The sequence below is a fragment of the Pygocentrus nattereri genome, chromosome 27 (genome assembly GCF_015220715.1).
Source record: "Pygocentrus nattereri isolate fPygNat1 chromosome 27, fPygNat1.pri, whole genome shotgun sequence".
In the NCBI taxonomy this organism is placed as follows: Eukaryota; Metazoa; Chordata; class Actinopteri; order Characiformes; family Serrasalmidae; genus Pygocentrus; species Pygocentrus nattereri.
Genome location: NC_051237.1, coordinates 8,785,240 through 8,804,778, shown reverse-complemented (window position 1 = coordinate 8,804,778; position 19,539 = coordinate 8,785,240). Strand labels below are relative to the sequence as shown.

Genomic DNA, 19,539 nt, shown 5'->3' with positions numbered 1-19,539 from the left:
GAAATGGCTGTGACTTTAAGGACATTAATCAGACCACTCCACATTTCAGCTTCCAGAGCACGCTGCCATCCTCCTGTGGCCATGTGTAAGGTCAGCAAATGCAGATGTGGTTGGCTGAGGGGCAGCAACACCTCAGAGCATGTTTTAGACTTAACAGGACTGCCTGCAAGGGTTGGATTGCCTAGAGGGGCCCATCTCAGGCAAGACAAAAGTTGACATACACAGAACATAGCAGATCAGGGGTATCCAGACTGAACTACATATACTGTTAGAAATAAAGGTACCATGCAGGTACATGGTTCAGTCATCAAGGTACAATGTAAGTGTACCCTCAAAGCTACAACAGAGGTTTTAAGGTCCTACTGTGTACCTTAAATAGGTCTTTCCCAGTGGAAAAGTAGACATTTGTCTCTTTTTATAAATTAATATTTTAAAACAGAACAATGAAATAAAAAGCCTGGAGGTGAGACTGGGGGTGTGGAGTCAGTACAGCTTAGAAAATATTATTTAAGTGGATTATGCTACAATTATGCTCCCTGACTAAAGGTACTGAGATGTACACCTGAGGGTACCACCCCAGGGGCAAAAAAAGTACTACCCCAGTGACAGTGTCGTACCTTTTTTTCTGAGTATATATACATACATATATAGATATATAGATATACACACACACACACACATATATATATTATATATATATATATATATATACATACATACACACACACACACACAATACTCACAAAATGTTAGGGATATTTGACTTTCGGGTGAAATGTATAATTTATGGAAAACGTAAAAAGTTTACGCTACAGTGATATTACAGTGGGGCAAAAAAGTATTTAGTCAGCCACTGATTGTGCTAGTTCTCCTACTTAGAAAGATGAGAGAGGTCTGTAATTTTTATCATAGGTACACTTCAACTATGAGAGACAAAATGAGAATTCAAGGAAATCACATTGTAGGATTTTTAAAGAATTTATTTGTAAATTATGGTGGAAAATAATTATTTGGTCAGCCACAAACAAGCAAGATTTCTGGCTCTCACAGACCTGTAACTTCTTCCTTAAGAAGCTCTTCTGTCCTCCACTCGTTACCTGTATTAACGGCACCTGTTTGACCTCGTTATGTGTATATAAGCACCTATCCAGAGCCTCAAACAGTCAGACTCCAAACTCAACCATGGCCAAGACCAAAGAGCTGTCGAAGGACACCAGGAAGAAAATTGTAGACCTGCACCAGGCTGGGAAGAGTGACTCTACAATAAGCAAGCAGGTTGGTGTGAATAAATCAACTGTGGGAGCAATTGTAAGAAAATGGAAGACATACAAGACCATTGATAATCTCCCTCGATCTGGCGCCCCACGCAAGATCTCATCCCATGGGGTCAAAATGATCATGAGAACGGTGACCAAAAATCCCAGAACTACACGGAGGGACCTGATGAATGGCCTGCAGAGAGCTGGGACCAAAGTAACAAAGGCTACCATCAGTAACACACTACGCCGAGAGGGACTCAAATCCTGCAGTGCCAGGCGTATCCCCCTGCTTAAGCCAGTACATGTACAGGCCCGTCTGAATTTTGCCAGAGAGCATATGGATGATCCAGAAGAGGATTGGGAGAATATCATGTGGTCAGATGAAATCAAAATAGAACTTTTTGGTAAAAACTCGTGTTTGGAGGAAGAAGAATGCTGAGTCGCATTCCAAGAACACCATACCTACTGTGAAGCATGGGGGTGGAAACATCAGGCTTTGGAGCTGTTTCTGCAAAGGGGACAGGACGACTGATCCGTGTTAAGGGAAGATTGAACGGGGCCATGTATTGTTAGATTTTAAGTCAAAACCTCCTTCCATCAGTGAGAGCACTGAAGATGGAACATGGCTGGGTCCAGCATGACAATGATCCCAAACAGATCGCTCGGGCAACGAAGGAGTGGCTCCGTTACAAGCATTTCAAGGTCCTGGAGTGGCCTAGCCAGTCTCCAGACCTCAAACCCATAGAAAATTTGTGGAGGGAGTTGAAAGTCCATGTTACCCAGTGACAGCCCCAAAACATCACTGCTCTAGAGGAGATCTGCAGGAGGAATGGGCCAAAATACCAGCTACAGTGTGTGCAAACCTGGTGAAGACTTGCAGGAAACGTTTGACCTCTGTCATTGCCAACAAAGGTTATGTTACAAAGTATTGAGTTGAACTTTTGTTATTGACCAAATAATTATTTTCCACCATAATTTACAAATAAATTCTTTAAAAATCCTACAGTGTGATTTCCTGGATTTTTTTTCTCATATTGTCTCTCATAGTTGAAGTGTACCTATGATGAAAATTACAGACCTCTCTCATCTTTCTAAGTAGGAGAACTTGCACAATCAGTGTCTGACTAAATACTTTTTTTGCCCCACTGTATATCATGAAATTATGGTATTCAAGTAGAAGCATGCAATGGTGATTTCCTCATCTCAAACAATTTATTGAAACAAAAGTCAACAACAGTGGTGGGTATACCCCAACAAAAAATGCCAATGTCTCAATAACTTGTCATGTGCCCTTGAGCATCAATTACAGCTTTACCAATTACATTTTAGGTTCATCCTGAAATATCCCTAACTTTTTGTGAGTAGTGTATATGTTTGTATTTACTCTAACCTTAATGCTAACTCTAACCTTAACTCTAACCCGAGTAACAAACAGAATTACTTTTTGCACTTTCACTTTCAGGTCTTGTAAACCTTACTTACTATTTTGTTGTCTATAATATTCCAAGTTAACCTTTTTTCTCAAAAATTTCATGAGTGTATGACTGCTTTCTAGCAAAGTCATACACTCATAGTAAAAACAAAAGTTGCATCCAGAAGGAATCAACTATCAGGAATGAAACTTGGTGGGTAGGTTTGAGATTGTGAGACATGTGAATGATTTAAGTTTCACACTCGGCCATGCATTACGGACGTAAGCAAGAACGGGCCTTATCGCTGTACCTGACAGACTATATAAGGTCATCCTGTTGTGCGTGTTTTCCATTCTGACTTTACGGCTTCTGTTGTGCTGGTAGCATCCTTTACAAGCAAAATATGCCTTGGAGAAGAGTTTGAAAGAAAGTCAAGCAGTTGGAAGAATTTGAGAGGGGTCGCATCGCAATTTCATATGACTCCAGATCACCTTTGGTCTTCATTACAGGCACTTTGAGAGACCAATGTTACGGTAATGAGGTCTAGCAACCAGTGGCCCTACCTTTTGAATGCACAATCTGGTGAACTATTTCAACAGAACAACGCTCGTCCGTATGCTGCTGCATGGCCAGAGCAAACCCCGAATGAAAATGTGTGGGATGTGACTGGACATACTATCAACACTCCACCCCTATCATAAAATCTGCAGGAACTGTGCGAGAATATTCAAGCTGCATGGGGACACGATCGCAGGACACCATTAGGAACCTCCAACCTACAACTCCATGCCAAGATATCTGGCATGTTGCATTAGCAAACATGGCGGCCTGACACCATCCTGAGAGACACTACTTCAGCATGTGCAGCTCAATAAATATTGCCCATATCAGTCTAAAGTTTTAATAATTTATTGTTCCTGGTAACATTTATCTTCCTTCCGAATAACATTGAAATCACTTCCTTCTGTGTGCATTTGTTTTTGATGAAGAGTGTATTTAAATGTACATACAACACAAAGCAAAAAAATCTTCTGGTGAGATCCCACAGAAAGGCAGATCACTGACACAAGCACAAGCGCTCATTACCCTATTACTCTGACAAAGCATACAGATTCTCTATCCGCTATGAGGCTTATTAAACTGAGCATGCAATCACGACTTGACTGCTTCTAGATGGGCTGCATCTCAGAAATTCTCAGAAAGTTTCAGTGTGAGTACTATGTAATCTGAAAGGCATTACTGCATCTCCACTGTTTCCTTTAGTTCTGCTGTTCTTGGTTTGATAGTATAGCTGTTTCTAGTCTGATTCATGGTATAAACTATTACACTATGCACACAAGAACTGCACAGGTCCAAAAGACTAACAGAAGAAATAACCAGGTTAGTTCTGTAAACTATAGAGAATGGAATAGCACGTAATGTTTTGGCTTCAAGCTAATAAAGCCCATAATGCAGAAATATACACCAGTCCTATGACTGAGTGATTTTGGAAAGCAGTCAATCAATCTCCTGCTAATTAAATTCTGACTGTTAGTATGTGTGATCACAGATTTTAGAGCAGTTTGGACAAAACAAGACAATTAAAACCTAAACAACAACTGACTCACTGTTCTTCAGTACTGTGTAAACTGCAACAAATGTGGAAAATGCAACATTAAGTACTAAAGACTGATAAACTGCTTAGGAGGACAGTGGAGGACGCCTTTAAACCCTTTAAGCCCCTCGTGTGGCTTGTTAACCACATGCGGATAAATAAAATCTAGTATATTTGTGAGCTACTGAAAATTATCCGGGGGAGATTTAATTGCAATATGTAGAAAATAAATTCAGACACAAACATAATATGGAAATGATAACAAGAAGAGATGGAACAAATTATTGTTAAATATCCAGCGTTTAGGCAGGAGGTAAAAAGGTATATATATATATATATATACATATAAACCAAAACGCTGGCGCTTGAATTTAATAGAGCAAGAGGCCTTTTAACAGGCCATTGTAAATGCGTTTGTTTGCAAGCCAGTTCTGATTTGTACAAAAATAGAATCATATGAGCGCTGGGGCCAGAAATCAGGTTTGTTTATTTGACTGAGATACTGGACGGAGTGAAGGGGTGTAATTTAAACTTTATCAGGTTATACTGGTATAAATAGAGAGCATAGATGGTAACAAGCAGCCCATTTCCTGCCCTTATCTTTCTCACTTCTAATCTTGATCCCTGAACCGGAATTCTGCTTTTCATTGATTATTCCACTAGGCAGGGGGAGAGTGCTAGTGGTGCTAACCTTTCTGACATGGGTCCTGTGGTAATGGCAGTATTAAGAGTGGCACATTCAGAGCATGTACTCAGAGTTAGAGTATCAGCTACTAACACAGGGCAAAGCAGTGCAAAATGGGGTTTCAAACCAACCAGGAGAACAAGTGTGAGAAAACTAATGTTCTGGTGGCTTGTAAGTTATGTATCCTCTGATCCTCTGCTCATTCACAACCTTACTTGTCTTCCCACAAAACTTTTGGATTTCCGAACGCAGGCTTTGTGGCTGGCACTCACTCAGTGCCATCTGGCAAATGAGACAGCCGCATCTTTGGACTCGAGGCTATGGCAGAGAGTTCCTTTCAGCTCAGCCAACTCCAATGATTTTGTGTAAGTGTGAATTAGTGAGAGAGAGAGAGATCTGCAGTGTACGTGTCTCACTATACAAGCATTAGAATGCAGAGAGAGGAATTAGACAGCTCATCCAGAACCTGCCCCTCATTTGGATTAATGGCTCTGCAGGTAAGCCATCAGCGGCTGCAGCATCGCACCACTTAATGAAATGAACTTGGCGGGCTGTTGCTGACCCCCCAACTCAGCTTCTGAGTCATCAAGAAAAATGCAGGGCTTAAAGGACAACAGCAGCAACTTGACCAATAATCTCACCTTTCACTTGTTTGTCTCGCAACAAATAAACACAGACACCTGAACTGGGTTTTTCCTCATTCTTCAATTCCCCTCTTGGCGCATGAACAGGCAAAAGCACTGAGTGGACTGGCTTTTCGTTCTCAGAGAAGAAGATGCCTTAGGCTTTTTTTTCCTCCATTCTACCAAAATCCTTATCTAGACCGCTATAAGAAAAATGACAAAACTGGCTGGTTCTCTTGGAACTAGATTTTCATTCATATCTGATTTACACTCTTAAAACAAATCTTGAGGTTTTAGTCAGTAGACAAATGCAATAAGGGCCAGCTAGCCAAAATGATCTCATGGTATATACATGTACGTCCGACCACAGTTTTGCAGAACTACATGGCCCGAGGTGCTTTTAGACAGACTGGAGGTTACTAAAGTGCATTTTAATCATTTATGTATCCATTTATTATTTCTGAAGTATTAACAAACATTTGCTTACTTTATTTTTAAAACAAAAAAAAAAAAACAGGAGGAAATGTTTCCAACCAATGATTCTGGGACTAATCGTAACCTCTTAGTCACATCTGAATTTACATGAACATGTAAGGCAAATGATTCAGTTACTGCATGAAATAAATGTAAATTTTTATTTTTTGTAAAGGCTTCCCTCAAATTAACAGAAAATGTGTTTTATGATCATAGACATATTGCTATATGCTTACAATTTACTGCTAAAAGCCAAAAATCTTAGACGCTCTTTGTACTTTTTTATGAAAATTATTTTTATAGAGCAGATCACTGAAGAGATGCCATCTGTTTATAGTTTATAGCCCAGATTTGTGGAAAAATGGGTCAACTAGACAAAAATAAATTGTGAGTTCAACTTCTTTTATTATAAGAGTTTAAAATTACATTACCCATCTATTTGACTGGAAAGAAGCTCTCATATGACACCCACATTTTGAATGTAGCTTATGAAATGTGAAAGTTATGAAGAATATGACGAAGTGCATTTTGAAATCATCGGTGGTCTCGAGCTGAAAAGGGTGTAAGTTTGTGCATGTGTTTATGTTGGTTGTTCACTGTTGCCGTCGTCACCTGCTGGTTGCAACTTTACTCAGGAAAAAGTTAGTTTTGTTATTTTCAGCGTCAGGGCAATCAACAAGGTGGTTTAGCCATTTAAGCTGCAATAAAAATCTGTCTTTGCTTCCCCAGTGGATTAGTTTCAAACACAATAAATAAGCAAACAATTGTGCATTGATTCCCATTCTGGGGGCTTTAAGAGGATATAATAAAAATCATAAAGCATTTCTTCCCTTGAGCACCTCCCAGAACTTACTCTTTTTAACTAGAGGGAGTACATTAGTTTGGTTCTGCAAAAACCCAGTGGGAAAACCTGAGGGCCTTCTAGGACTTCAGAGAAGACCTGATGATTTCAGTGAAACAAAACATGCCTGTGATTTTGTAATTATTGTAGGAATACCCTATTGTTAAGTTTTTATTAGAAACAAAGGGTTGTACTTTGAAAATGTCAAATGGAAAATGATCCAATCAGGAGTTTTTTTTCTCTCTGTGGTAGGTACTGCTAAGTGAGATCTCACACTGGTTAGTACTTCAAGAGTTGAACAGAAGGCCTAACATGCCAGACAAATCAATAACATAGTTACTGATGGTGGAATCATCCATTCACATCTTGTTTTGTAACAAGTGGGACCAATTTTAGGAGAAAAAATGCTGATTGACTGTGACTACAAGTGGTAGCCTGACCAATGCATTTCAGTCAGCTGTTGTAAAAAGCAGTGGCAGCTCTGTGTCAAGGCTCTTTACTGAAGGAGTCACTGCAAAGCTACTACAAAGTGAAGTACACTTCAATATCTCAAACTATGAGCTGCAAATAAGTCAAGGTACATTTTCAAAGCTTCAGAGGTTCATGTGAATACCCTACCAGTAATAATACACCAATAGGTATGCTAACAAAAATGAGCATTATTGTAGACCTGTATTTCCATGTTTTTGACTGAGGTTTGACATTTATGAAAAAAAATGAAGGCCTAGCTCCAATTACTATGGTTCACTATTGGCAAACAACACAGGCCTTGGCTCAGTGTAGTAGACGAGTCTTTTAGAAATGAAGCTTAGAATAAATAGGCCACTGAGATCATTCTAGGTGGAAAAGTAGCAACTGTTTTTTTTTTTTTTTTAGCTACCCATTTTCAGAAGGAGACGGATTTTATCGCCTTCCATCTTGTTTGGCTCTGCATCTCTTACAAAGTAAAAAAAGCATCTTGAAGTACTTGCAATCTTTAAAATTTCAGAAGGGTACTTTCAAAATGTTGAAATGTCTCAATGAATATACCGTGCTCAACACTGACAAATAGCACTTCTATGTCAACACGGCTCGGCTACATACTCATACACACGCATGTTACAACCTGTGAAAGATCAACTTTACATGCATGAGTAACCAGTGATCTGAAATCACATGTGCAGCTAAAACAGGGTTAAATGTTTAAAAGTGTGGGTCTCTTACAGTGACTCGGTTGCGACCACTCTCTCAGCCAGGCCATACAGCGTCCCACTGGCAGTCAGCACCACCAGCTGGCTGAGATGAGGGCTGGGCACTTTTTCCTTCCTTTCCTCTGGGGGTCCATGCGGGCCTACACTCTCCCCTCCTGCCTCCTGCACAAACAAACATACAAAGAACACAGACCACAGTTCAAATCTTGTTATGTTTATATATATATATATATATATATATATATATATATATATATATACACACATATATATATATATATATATATATATATATATATATATATATATATATATATATATATATATATATATATATATATATATAAAAAACATTAACCATTAACCAGATTAAATGGTAACAGAACAGACAAGTAGAACAAATTGTGCATATAACTAAAACCAGAAATTAGCAAGACTTCAAGACTCAAGCATAGTCTCACATGTTCCTAAAACAATCACACACAATCTCTCCACAAATAACCTGTTCTGATTACTTCCTTGGCCCCAGTAAACCTCTTCTCAGCCAAACAAGAAATTAACAATTCCTCGTTTGGCTGCATCAACTTAAGATACAATGTTTTTGCTAATTCATTGTAACTGTAATCATAACTAAAAGAAAATTAAACACATTTGAGCATAGTTTACAGGTTTAACACTGCTACTGGGCCTGTATCCAAATAACACATTACACAAACAAACCAGAGCAGTGCTCAGATTAGATATAAAGTAAGCAAAGAACTGCATACCTACACCAGTGAGTTTTTCTCTCCTTGCCTGAACAGCCCCAGAAATAAACTAAAAGCACATAAAACTATGGCACACTGACGTCACAAAAGTTAATGACGGCCAATTTACAAAGCCAGAAGCTAAAACCTCTCTCTTTCTCTCTGAATCTCTCATAGGATGCAGCAATATAATGCAGAGATTGTGAAAATTGCCTGGAGGTAAAAAAAGGTGCAGTGACACAGCAATGACTCAGACAGTGCAAAGTGCCGGCAGTGCTAGTGTCCCCATGGTCAAACATGAGCTGAAAATTCTTGTCAGAATAATATTTTTCTTCTGGTTTCTCCACATAAATTACAATTAAAAACCAATTTAGAGCCAAGTTCAGCCCATATTTCATTATCGCAATTAAACTTTCAAATTTGGTAGGTATATGGTAGGTATAGTCACATACTGACCAAATCTTACAGGCGTGATGTACTAAGAAGAGAGAGATGATGCATAAGTAACGTACATCATGCATCATGTTTTAGTAGGATTCCACCTGTGCAACAGTCCAGTTGTCCAGTCCAGTCATGAAATTTCCTCTCTGGTAAATACTCCAAAGTCAACTGTCAGTAGTATTATAACAAAGTGGAAGCAATTGGGAATGACAGAAACTCAGCCATGAAATGGTAGGCCATGTCAAAGGTCAGCAGATACTGAGGCACATAGTGCGCAGAGGTCACCAACTTTCTACAGAGTCAATCGCTACAAAGGCCGATGGACGAGTCTGGGTTTGGCGGTTGCCAGGAGAATGGTACCTGTCTAATTGCATTGTCCTGAGTTTAAAGTTTGGTGGAGGGGGAGTTTTGGTGCAGGGTTGTTTTTCAGGAGTTGGGCTTGGACCCTTAGTTCCAGTGAAAAGAACTCTTAATGCTTCAGCAGACCAAGAGATTTTGGAGAATTTCATGCTCCCATCTTTGTGGGAAAAGTTTTCTGGACGGCCCCTTCCTGTTCCAATATGACTGTGTACAAATTAATTACTGATAGATCTAGTATCATATTTAGTGTTGGAGGCTTTAAGTTTAATTGACTGTTTCTTATATAACTTCATTGCCATTCTGACTGAAAATTGAATGAAAAATTAAAGGGTTGCATCTGACTTTTGCATAGGACTCTATTTCACTGATTTATTTCCCCAGGGTGTACTGCTAATTGTGAAAACTACAAGATATCCAATCAGGCATTACTTTTGTAAAATAACATATAATTAACATACACATGAGTATATATGTTATCATATATGTTATCATATATGTTCATAATATTGCAAATGAACTAAAACTGAAAGACAAATCTGAGTACATTTGCATTTTTTCCAAACTAGCCACTTGGTTATTTAGTCTCCAAAAAGAATTTGGTCGCTCTGTTACTGTGGGACTCATATGGTGATGATTAAAAAAAACAAATATTCATTCAACCCTACAATGCAGGTGTATGAATAATTGTGGTCTCATTCTGATAAGACTTGGACAACACCAGGCAGGGATGTGCTTCAATGGAATGCCATTCATCTTGAACGAGAAGGCTGGGATTTACATGCTGTTAAAAAATGTCATCTGGTCAGAATTAGTTTATAAATGGGAACAGGCGTATATACAGTCCCAAAAGGGACTCTAGACACCAAACCATCTTATCGATTACGATAAGTAAGTCATTTAAGCCATTTGGTACAAGGACACTTTATTTTTTCAAGCCAGTTTGTTTTGACATCTACCACTGACTGGAGGCCTAAATCAGACAGCATAAAATAAATAAAGAGACCATATATGCCTTGAAGCTTTCAGCAACAATTACAAGAACATATGACCACACACTATGCAGCAATAACAAAACATGAGGATACAGTTTTTGACAGTATGTACACAGTAGATAGTAATCTCTAAACTGCAAGACAACTAGCATATTTCTTGTATTGTGTAGCCCTTTTAACACAGCTGCGTGCATGTAGAACTCAAAAGGCCAGAGTATTCGCAAATACTTCCTTTGCTGACAATAACCTTGTAGTGCCTTCTCTTTCCCCACTTTCTGAAGAAGACAATGTAAACATTTAAAGAATGTGAAGAAGAGCTTATAGCACCACTCATATTCTGATAAATAAAATTAAGGGATGCATATTTAACTATTTATTTAACTTCTCTGATCGTCAGAAACACCTAAAGATGCAGTAACATATTAACATAACATACTTTCAATATTCCTTTTTCTTGCCATGCAAAACACATGAACAACAAATACTGATTGACTAAAGCATGTTCCCGTGCGATACTAAGGGAAATAATTTGCGGAAAAACTGCATAGAGAAATCAGAATGTCAAGCGAACAATAAACGTGTCCCAGAATCAGTTTGACTTTGAAGTACTGAGAACATTCAGAATCTAATGTAATCTAATCTGACCATTTGTGTAAAAGGCAGTTATTACTTCCATTCATCTGAGCTAGCAATGGCCACTGCTTGGCCATATGCAATGGCTCAATACTTTTGGAGAAGCAGTTCATAATGGAGAATCAGGAAACGTGTCACTTCCACAATCCCACTTACATTATTCCTGTTTAAGAGCTAAAACATTAAAATACATTATAATTAATATCAAGTAATGAGCTTTAGTTAATAGTCTAGAATTGGACTCCCAAAGATCTCAAAGAACCAAGGTATGCCATCTGGCAGGCCAAACTTAGCCCGTTGGTCATTTTGGCCATGGAAGATCCAGCACCATTATTCCATAGAAGGACTGATGGATTTTTATCTAAATATAGCCCAGGACACACACATTACATCTTTTTCAAAGCTGTAGAGGCACTGCTCAGGCATGCTTGAATAAGCTTGAAAATTTGATTCCAAACAGCTTCATTACAGCCTTTTAAGACATCTTGAATATTGCTACTTCACAAAGACATAATTATAATGCTAAATTGAAATCAAATAGTTGTTAACAGGGATTGAATCTTGTGGTATTGCTATTCATGGAGAAAGCAATCATGACACGGTTAAGATTCTTTTTTTTTTTCTGTTCCATAATAAAAAATAAATGATAATGAGATACAGAGGCTTACTCCTTCTCATAAACTGGAGATTTAAGTTCCTCTTTGCATCCAGCTCTCAAAAGGCAACGCTAATTCCGCTGCTTATTGTGCGTCGTTAACGGGTCTATTGATGTGGAGAGCGGAAAAGTAGATACATATTATCTTTTTGATTGCTTGACAGAAAAGGAGCACTTATCAAAGTGGACAAAAAAAACACAGCTAACCAGAAATATTAAATATAATGTGAATAAATAACAATGGTGGTGTTTCAGTGGAATGTTAAAGGTGGCGGCTGAGAAACTGAATGTAAGCCCTCAGTACGTATCTGTGTTTATATGATTAGAGCTTAACTCAGTGGTATGTTGCAATTAGAAGCAAAAATACTGAGACAACGAGATAGAATGGGTTGTTTTTGTCAGTAAAATTTGAATTCAAGACAGAACATGAACTAAACGTAGATTGTAATACTTAAGCACAGAATGTCAGCTTTTATTTCTGGGCATGCTCTTTTTGGTATTTGATGTGTAAACTTCACCAGTTTCCGCTGAGCATAAGTACTGGGACAAATGAATGACCAGTGATTCTGATTTCTCAGGTGTTCCATATTCCCTTAGTAAACACAAAGAGCTGTGAATGTGCAGAATTGAAGTCACTGGAGCATTTTATTAGTGGTTTAGCACCATTCTGGAATAAAAAGAACAAAAAATAATGAAAACTAAAGCATTGGCTATGATGTAAAGCAAGAGTTTTGAATGTGAGACTGGTGCAAATATTAGTCAGAACCATTGCAGAACAGCTGGACTTTCTCAGAACAACAGCATGGAATGTTTCAAAACAAATTTGAAATTTGTGATGACTAGGCCGTCCTAGGAACCACAGTAGTCAGTTTTACAGAGTCTACAGAACAAAAAGAAGTCAACAGAGTGCAGGGGTGAAAATGTCAATATCCACCATCTGCAGAAGACTTTAAGAGAAGGATTACAGAAGCTAAACTACAAGAAGATGACACCAAGAACTAAAGGACAGAGCTGGGATTCCCAAAGAAGTACAAATATGAACCAGAAAAGTTCTGGAGAAAAGTATAAGAACAGATAAGGTAATGATTAATCTTTATGTGAGCGATGGGAAATGAAAAGTATTGGGAAAGAGATGGACTGCAAATGCTCCTAAGTACACCACTTTATCTGTGAAGCACAGAGGAGGTAGTGTCATAGGTTCGGTATGCGTGGCTGCTTCTGGAACTAGCTCATTGAACTTCCCTGGTAATGTAACTAGTAAAGGTAGCATTCCCATGTCCAAGCAGATGCCTCCCAAGTCACTGTGTGAAGCATAACATGCACCTAACCCAGGGGTTCATCAGAGAGAAAAGGCTGGAACTTCTAGACTGCACAAGTAATTTTCCTGATTAAACTCAATTAAGCATGGCTTTCACCTGTTGAAGAGACTAGAGTTATTTTCTTTCTAAACAATCATATTCTGTTGCTCGGTTGTGTATTTCTGAACCCAAGTTGAAAACGTTTGATAAAAACATTGACAAAGATCCCGTGTCACTTGTTTGACAAGAACCCTATCATATCTTTCAGGGTGCCTTTTAGAAAATACATGGAATACACTGTAGTCTATATACAAAAGATAACACTGCATGGCTTGTGAATTAACCATTTGACAAGATAACCAACTAAACAGAAAGGTCAATGTTATTTCTGTTATTTCTCCTTATATAAAACAGAGGCAGGAAAATATAATGGTTGATATGGATAACTAATTCATCTAATCCTGTCACAAAGCTAAATGTTTGCTCAGGTTTTGTAAACCTTGCAAGTAAAGGCTGCCCCTGCAAACTGATAGACTGCCAAACCTGTCACCATCAAGCTTTGATCTTACAGATTTGGAGAAAATCAAGCTCCATATTCATAGCCATTTCTGTCCATCCTTCCACTGTGAGAAGGCAAGTCAATGCAATAGGTTTGAAAGAATGTGTAGCTGTCTAGAAACCATTACTAAGAAAAGGATATGGGCAAAAAAAGAAAGTCTGCAAAAAAAATAAAGAACTTGCTGGTGTTCTCAGAGCAATAGACTGTCCACCCCAGAAACCAGACTTTAATAACACTGTTGCAACCAACTTCTAAGACTGTACTTTGAAGATATTCCTGCAGATTACTTTGTAAAACCAAAAACATGGTTTTTTTTGGTCTCTGAAAAACAGTGGAAGCTGGCAAAGAGTCCACACTCCAAATACTGAATATTTATCTGTTAAGCTTTTCCTGTAATTTTCTGTTAAATCCTGTGAAATATATGTATATACCTTTCTCCAGATGTGGAAAAATGAACGCTAAAACTTGCATCTAATGGTCATTTTGACTGGACACTAAATGATTAAAGGATGGTCTCTGACTTCTGCACAGTACTGCATCAGTAAAAATTTCAACAGGCTATCCAACACTATATATTTCTGGAATGAGCTTTAGGGTGTTGCATTCACAGTGCCTAAAGGAAAACAGTAAAACACTACATGCATTCTAAATTTCACTTTAATGCTGAATTAACATATCATTACTGTTACTAATTGTACTTTTGATATACTGACTACACTTGTTAAGGATCAAAGAACAGCATAATAAACAGTTTCTTTCGGTAATCACTGAATGGTTATTCATTCAGTCTCTTGAAAAAACAGGCACTCTCAGCATCTGCAGAACTAGACAGACCTGTACACCAGCCAGCACATTACCATAGCTCTGCTGGAAACCCAAAGAGCACCAAATTATGACTACAGACAATTATGCAAAACTACCATGGGTTATCATGAGCGTGACTGAGAAGGAAGCTACAAAGTTCTGGAAGTCAGACTGTGATTGGAAATCAAATCATAAGTAAATAAAGATACAGGGAAAGGCAGACTTGGCTCAGAGGGAATGACGACAGACGAGTCAAAACGGTAGCTATTTGGGGGCTTAGCATTTCATTTAGACATGCTTTCTGTGCTCAGTAAGAAGTGTGAGAGTGAGAGAGGGAGAGAGCAAGAAAGAGAAAGAGACAGGCTGGATTCATGGTACACTAGCAAAACAGAGGGAAATGAACGAGGGAAACGCACTGTGAAAGAAATGAATGTGACAATTCACATTACACTTGCAAATCCATGCCGCCCATCGCATAAGATGCTACAATATGTTATAATAAGACAGAGGTACAGACTCCTGTCTACTGTGCTGACATATGATTAGGTCATGTGAAAGCAAATAATATATGTGTAGATTGAGTGAACTATAACAAAGGCAGCAGTTCAGACAAACACAATGAAAACCTTGCAGGTTAATTGATCTCCAAGATGCCAGAGAAGACTGAGCTGTTCAGCTCCTTCCTCATCTCCGTCATCTCTCGCAGACTGAAATTCCAGTTTAGAAAAGCAAGGTCACCTGGCTGTCCTTCCTTAATCGCTGAATTATGTGTGGCAAATGAGAAGCGGAAGTACAGAAGAGAACATCATAACGCTATCCTTTTGGCTTTCAGGTAGCAAGTGAGCATCTGCCCTTCTTTTGTTATATTGCCACAGGGAGGTCACCTAGACAAACAGCTACTGCAATGAGCTTGTTCAAAATAACAGTTACTGGTGGGGCAACACGGCCAGATTTAATCGTTGAGCAAACAGTGGATGCTATGAGGCAATAAAGTTAATATAGACCTGAAAAAGAAAGAAAGAAAGAAAGAAAGAAAGAAAGAAAGAAAAAGAAAGAAAGAAAAAGAAAGAAAGAAAGAAAAAGAAAGAAAGAAAGAAAAAAAGAAAGAAAGAGCAACAGCATAAGCAGTTCAGCATTTTGTCAACTCAACTCTTACGGTTATTTTTTGTACACAGAGATTTCGGGACAAAGGCTACACTTTGTATTTAAATGACTAACAACGTAAGAGGGATGCAAAAGCTCTCACTGGGAGCCTCTTTAACTATAGTGACGATGAGGATGATGCAAGCTCAGTAAGGTGGCCTCTGCCTGATGTCTTCACTTGATTAAGCACCTCATCTTTCCTACATGTTACAATGCATTGTGCAACACAGTTGTATTCTTGGCCTCAAGTCTTCTGAGTTCCTTCCAAAACCTAGCTGACTTATGAATGGGCAAAAGTTGGAAATGAATGAATGCTTCCTTTATTCAGAGAAAAATTCTCTCAAGAGTTCAGAAATCAATAGCTAATCTGAAGCCGCGGCACTTTGTCTGGTAACGTATATTGATCTTTCTTTATTTCCTTTTATGTGTGAATAAACACATAATAAGCCTTTGGTGTTTCAGCTCTGGATGGAAGATCACTGAGAAAAAAGAAAAATGGAATCAGATAAAGTAACAGTGAAAAAACTGCACTCAGTACAGCTCGAAAAAACTGCATCCAGTTCCAAGACAGGAACAAAGGGCCAAGAATGAGGATTGTAGAGAAAAGAGTAATCCATTTCATTGCGAGCACAGCTAACTTTAATTATCTAACCCTGGCAGCATGTGAGTGGCCCCAAAAGAAATTAATCATTCTTCTTCTTTTTTTTTATTCATGTGCCGAACTGCCATGTAGAACTGCATCATGTATTGGATAAGGAGGATAAAAAAAGGCCTTTTTATATAAACCCGTTTCAATTTATAACCAAAGGATCTTCCAAGAAGATTTCATTATAGAGTTTGTAAATGCAGGCATAGCAGATGAACAAATGAAATTAAAAGAAAGGATCAGTATTTTGCCTCAAAAAATATTTTTTAGGTTTAAAATTTTTTGTAATAAAGACGGTATCTCACATTTCTTTTTTTCCCCCCATGAAATTCAATTTTTACATCACCACTATTCCAACCTTTTTTCATCCCTTAGGACAAAAAAGGGTTTTTGTTACTGGGCCTTTAAAAACTGAAATGGATCGTTGTACTGAATAGGTTCAATATCCAACTGAGTGAATGTTGCAGCTATAACCAATTAAATTAATATCCAATCAATCATCATCTCCTGTTCTCTTTTGAAAGAAGGTGATTTAGTTGGATATCATTGCAATGGGTTTTTAAAAGGAATGAGAGCAGCTGATTTGATAGGATATGAATGGGTGGGACATCTAAATTGCTAGATGTACAAATGAGTGATGATGACTTCGTTACAAAGATGGTAAATTCAAAACAGGCTTTTTTGCAGCATGGTTTCCATTCATAAACTGTATGGACTGCAGTTCTTCTGTCGGAGAGAGGGGAAAGTTGAAAGCAATTGAGAAATGTATCTTCTGTCATTATATCCAAAACGGAGCTCTAAGAGAGTCCCTTGTGAGTTGTAAGATTGTGATTTGTTCTTTATCAGGCCCTTCAGTGAGATGAAAATAATCCTCAGCTGCATTAGCAAAGGAAACTCTTGCATTGATCTAACATTTCTCATTAAAAACAGAGGAAAATAGTTATTGTAATCAGCAGAAAAGCTACTAAGGAAGCAAAATAACCGGTTCAGAATAAGGGCTCCTAGTGGACCAAGATGATCAAATTAATTCTTGTGCATGGCAGATGCTGCACTGAAGTCAATAAGGAACTAAAACTTGTACTTATCAGAAACTAAATTACTGAGACTGAATTATCAGACTGAAGAAGCTTTGGATGACTTCCAATCCTTTAAAATTCATAAATTTTTAAGACTCTGAGAAAGTGGGAGTGCTGAATTCACCAAGTAGCTGATTTAGCTCTGATATCTGAAAAAATAAATAATGAGGCCGCCCGGCTAATTACAGAACACCCTCTAAGGAGCAATGAATCATATCTGATCAGCAGAGTGTTAACACATTAGCGAGCTAATCACTGGCCTCAATATTTATATAATATATTTCAAAAGGGCATTTCATTTCATTCTAATAAATGATTAAAATAACATTGTTATATGTGTAAAAAAAAACTTTTGAATGTGACAGGATTAATAATGTGTATCAAAAGAGGGCTATCAGGACAAATAAATAAATAAATCCTGTCAGGAAAGTCAGCCTTACGCCTTACGGTGTGTCATAGTAAGACACTATCCCGACTCCACTGGGAACCAAAACACAGTTTCTACCCTTTCTGGTCTCCATTTCTTTTGACAGGTCTAAATCTTTCAGTGCATCCCTCAAGCTTCACCGAGCCAAAGCATCCTGGGGTCTGACTCTTAAAGCAGGATCTCTTGCTTAGTTACCTATCTTTAAACATAGCTTGATCTAACCCTGTATTTTAATAACAGTGGGCAGGTTAGGTCCAGAATTTCCGATTTTAAACAGCTGTTGGACTGATCAGGACTGACATTCTGGCAGAGGTGGACAAAAATGTGACAAAATAAGACAAAATCCTGCAAATAAGTGATCAGCTTGTTGTAAAGAGAATTAGGTGATTTTTTTTTTTTTTTTTGCTATTTTTTAGTAGTACAAATAGTCTGAAAAATATGTAGAGCATGATTTTAAAAAGGAACTGTTTCAGCAATGGCACAAGTGCACTATAAAGTGGAGGGCCTGTCTGTGTTTATACTGTGATCCTGTCAGTCATTTATAAGACACTCTCCAACCTCACATTACTCTGCTCCCATCTCCATCTGTTCTGCAAAGAAACCCAGAATGTGATGTAAGCCAGCAGGCTCTAGGACTGTGAAGGGAAAAACACACTGTCCTACCAAAAACTTCATGACATACTAAAAAAAGCATCAACACTGGAAGTACTTTTCAAAGATGGAGAAAAGCTTTTATATCTGAAGGGGATGAACACAGAATTATCGGCATTCGTCCTGGACAGGTATGTGAACATTATATTTTGTTAAAATAAAGTCTGAAATGCTGAATGGCCAACTTTACATAACATGTCAAGCAGTTAGATGTTTGTCACTAAGAGCTGAGTAAAGTAATGCTTTGGATGAACCACCTACAGTTCAGTATCTAATGCTAGTTAACTTCATTAAACTCCCATGCAAGTAATGACACTAAATAGCCAAAACAGGTAGTGACAGTTCGCTGAAAAAACTTGTGGGAGCTCATGACAAAGCTGGAGAGCAAAGACACTGCTCACTGTTCCTGCAGCAGCAAATGGTTAAGAACCAAATACTAAGTGCTTATAGGCTTGTAATTTTGCATTTCAAAGATGGAGAACAGATGAATTTCCTAACGGGCAATGTCACACTGACAATCACGCACCCCAGACAAAAGAGACAGAGGAGTTTGATGCCCACTCTTACTTATCATTATTAGATAAAAATCTCTCTAAATAATTGACATGTAAAGATATGTCACTATAATTTACCAAGCAAAAAAAACGGAATACTTTGCTGGGAGGAGAGCAGTGTCATAGTCCTCTCTTAATGCATATATTTCTAAGTTAGGTTCCTGAAAGCAAACGCAACCACCCTGATTAATTAGCTAATAACCCTGGTAGTAACTGATATTAATTTGTGAAACTGTTGTTTTAGCCATGTAAAAGGACCCCACTTAATGTGCTATTTTGAGATGTAGGCTACATCTATTATTTTGAACTAGAGGTGGGCAATAAGATCATATTCCCTGGTATCATGGTAAATAACAGTTTACTGTAATGCAGCTTGTGAAATGCTGAATTAAAATGCATAAGCATTAGCAGTTCCTTTTTGTCTGTTCTAACTTGTTACACCACTGATAAGCTAAATGTCATGGTGCATATTGTTT

General features: G+C 38.1%; 1 protein-coding gene across 2 annotated transcripts in view; it reads right to left on the bottom strand.

Moving 5' to 3' along the window:
* The window catches only part of vps50 (VPS50 EARP/GARPII complex subunit), a 154,815-nt gene that overhangs the window by 19,219 nt on the left and 116,057 nt on the right, over positions 1-19,539 (bottom strand). For both annotated transcript variants that reach the window (XM_017694832.2, XM_017694841.2), the window contains one exon: positions 8,092-8,240. In XM_017694832.2, the coding sequence (XP_017550321.1) occupies positions 8,092-8,240 (149 nt within the window). The remainder of the gene's footprint in view (positions 1-8,091; positions 8,241-19,539) is intronic.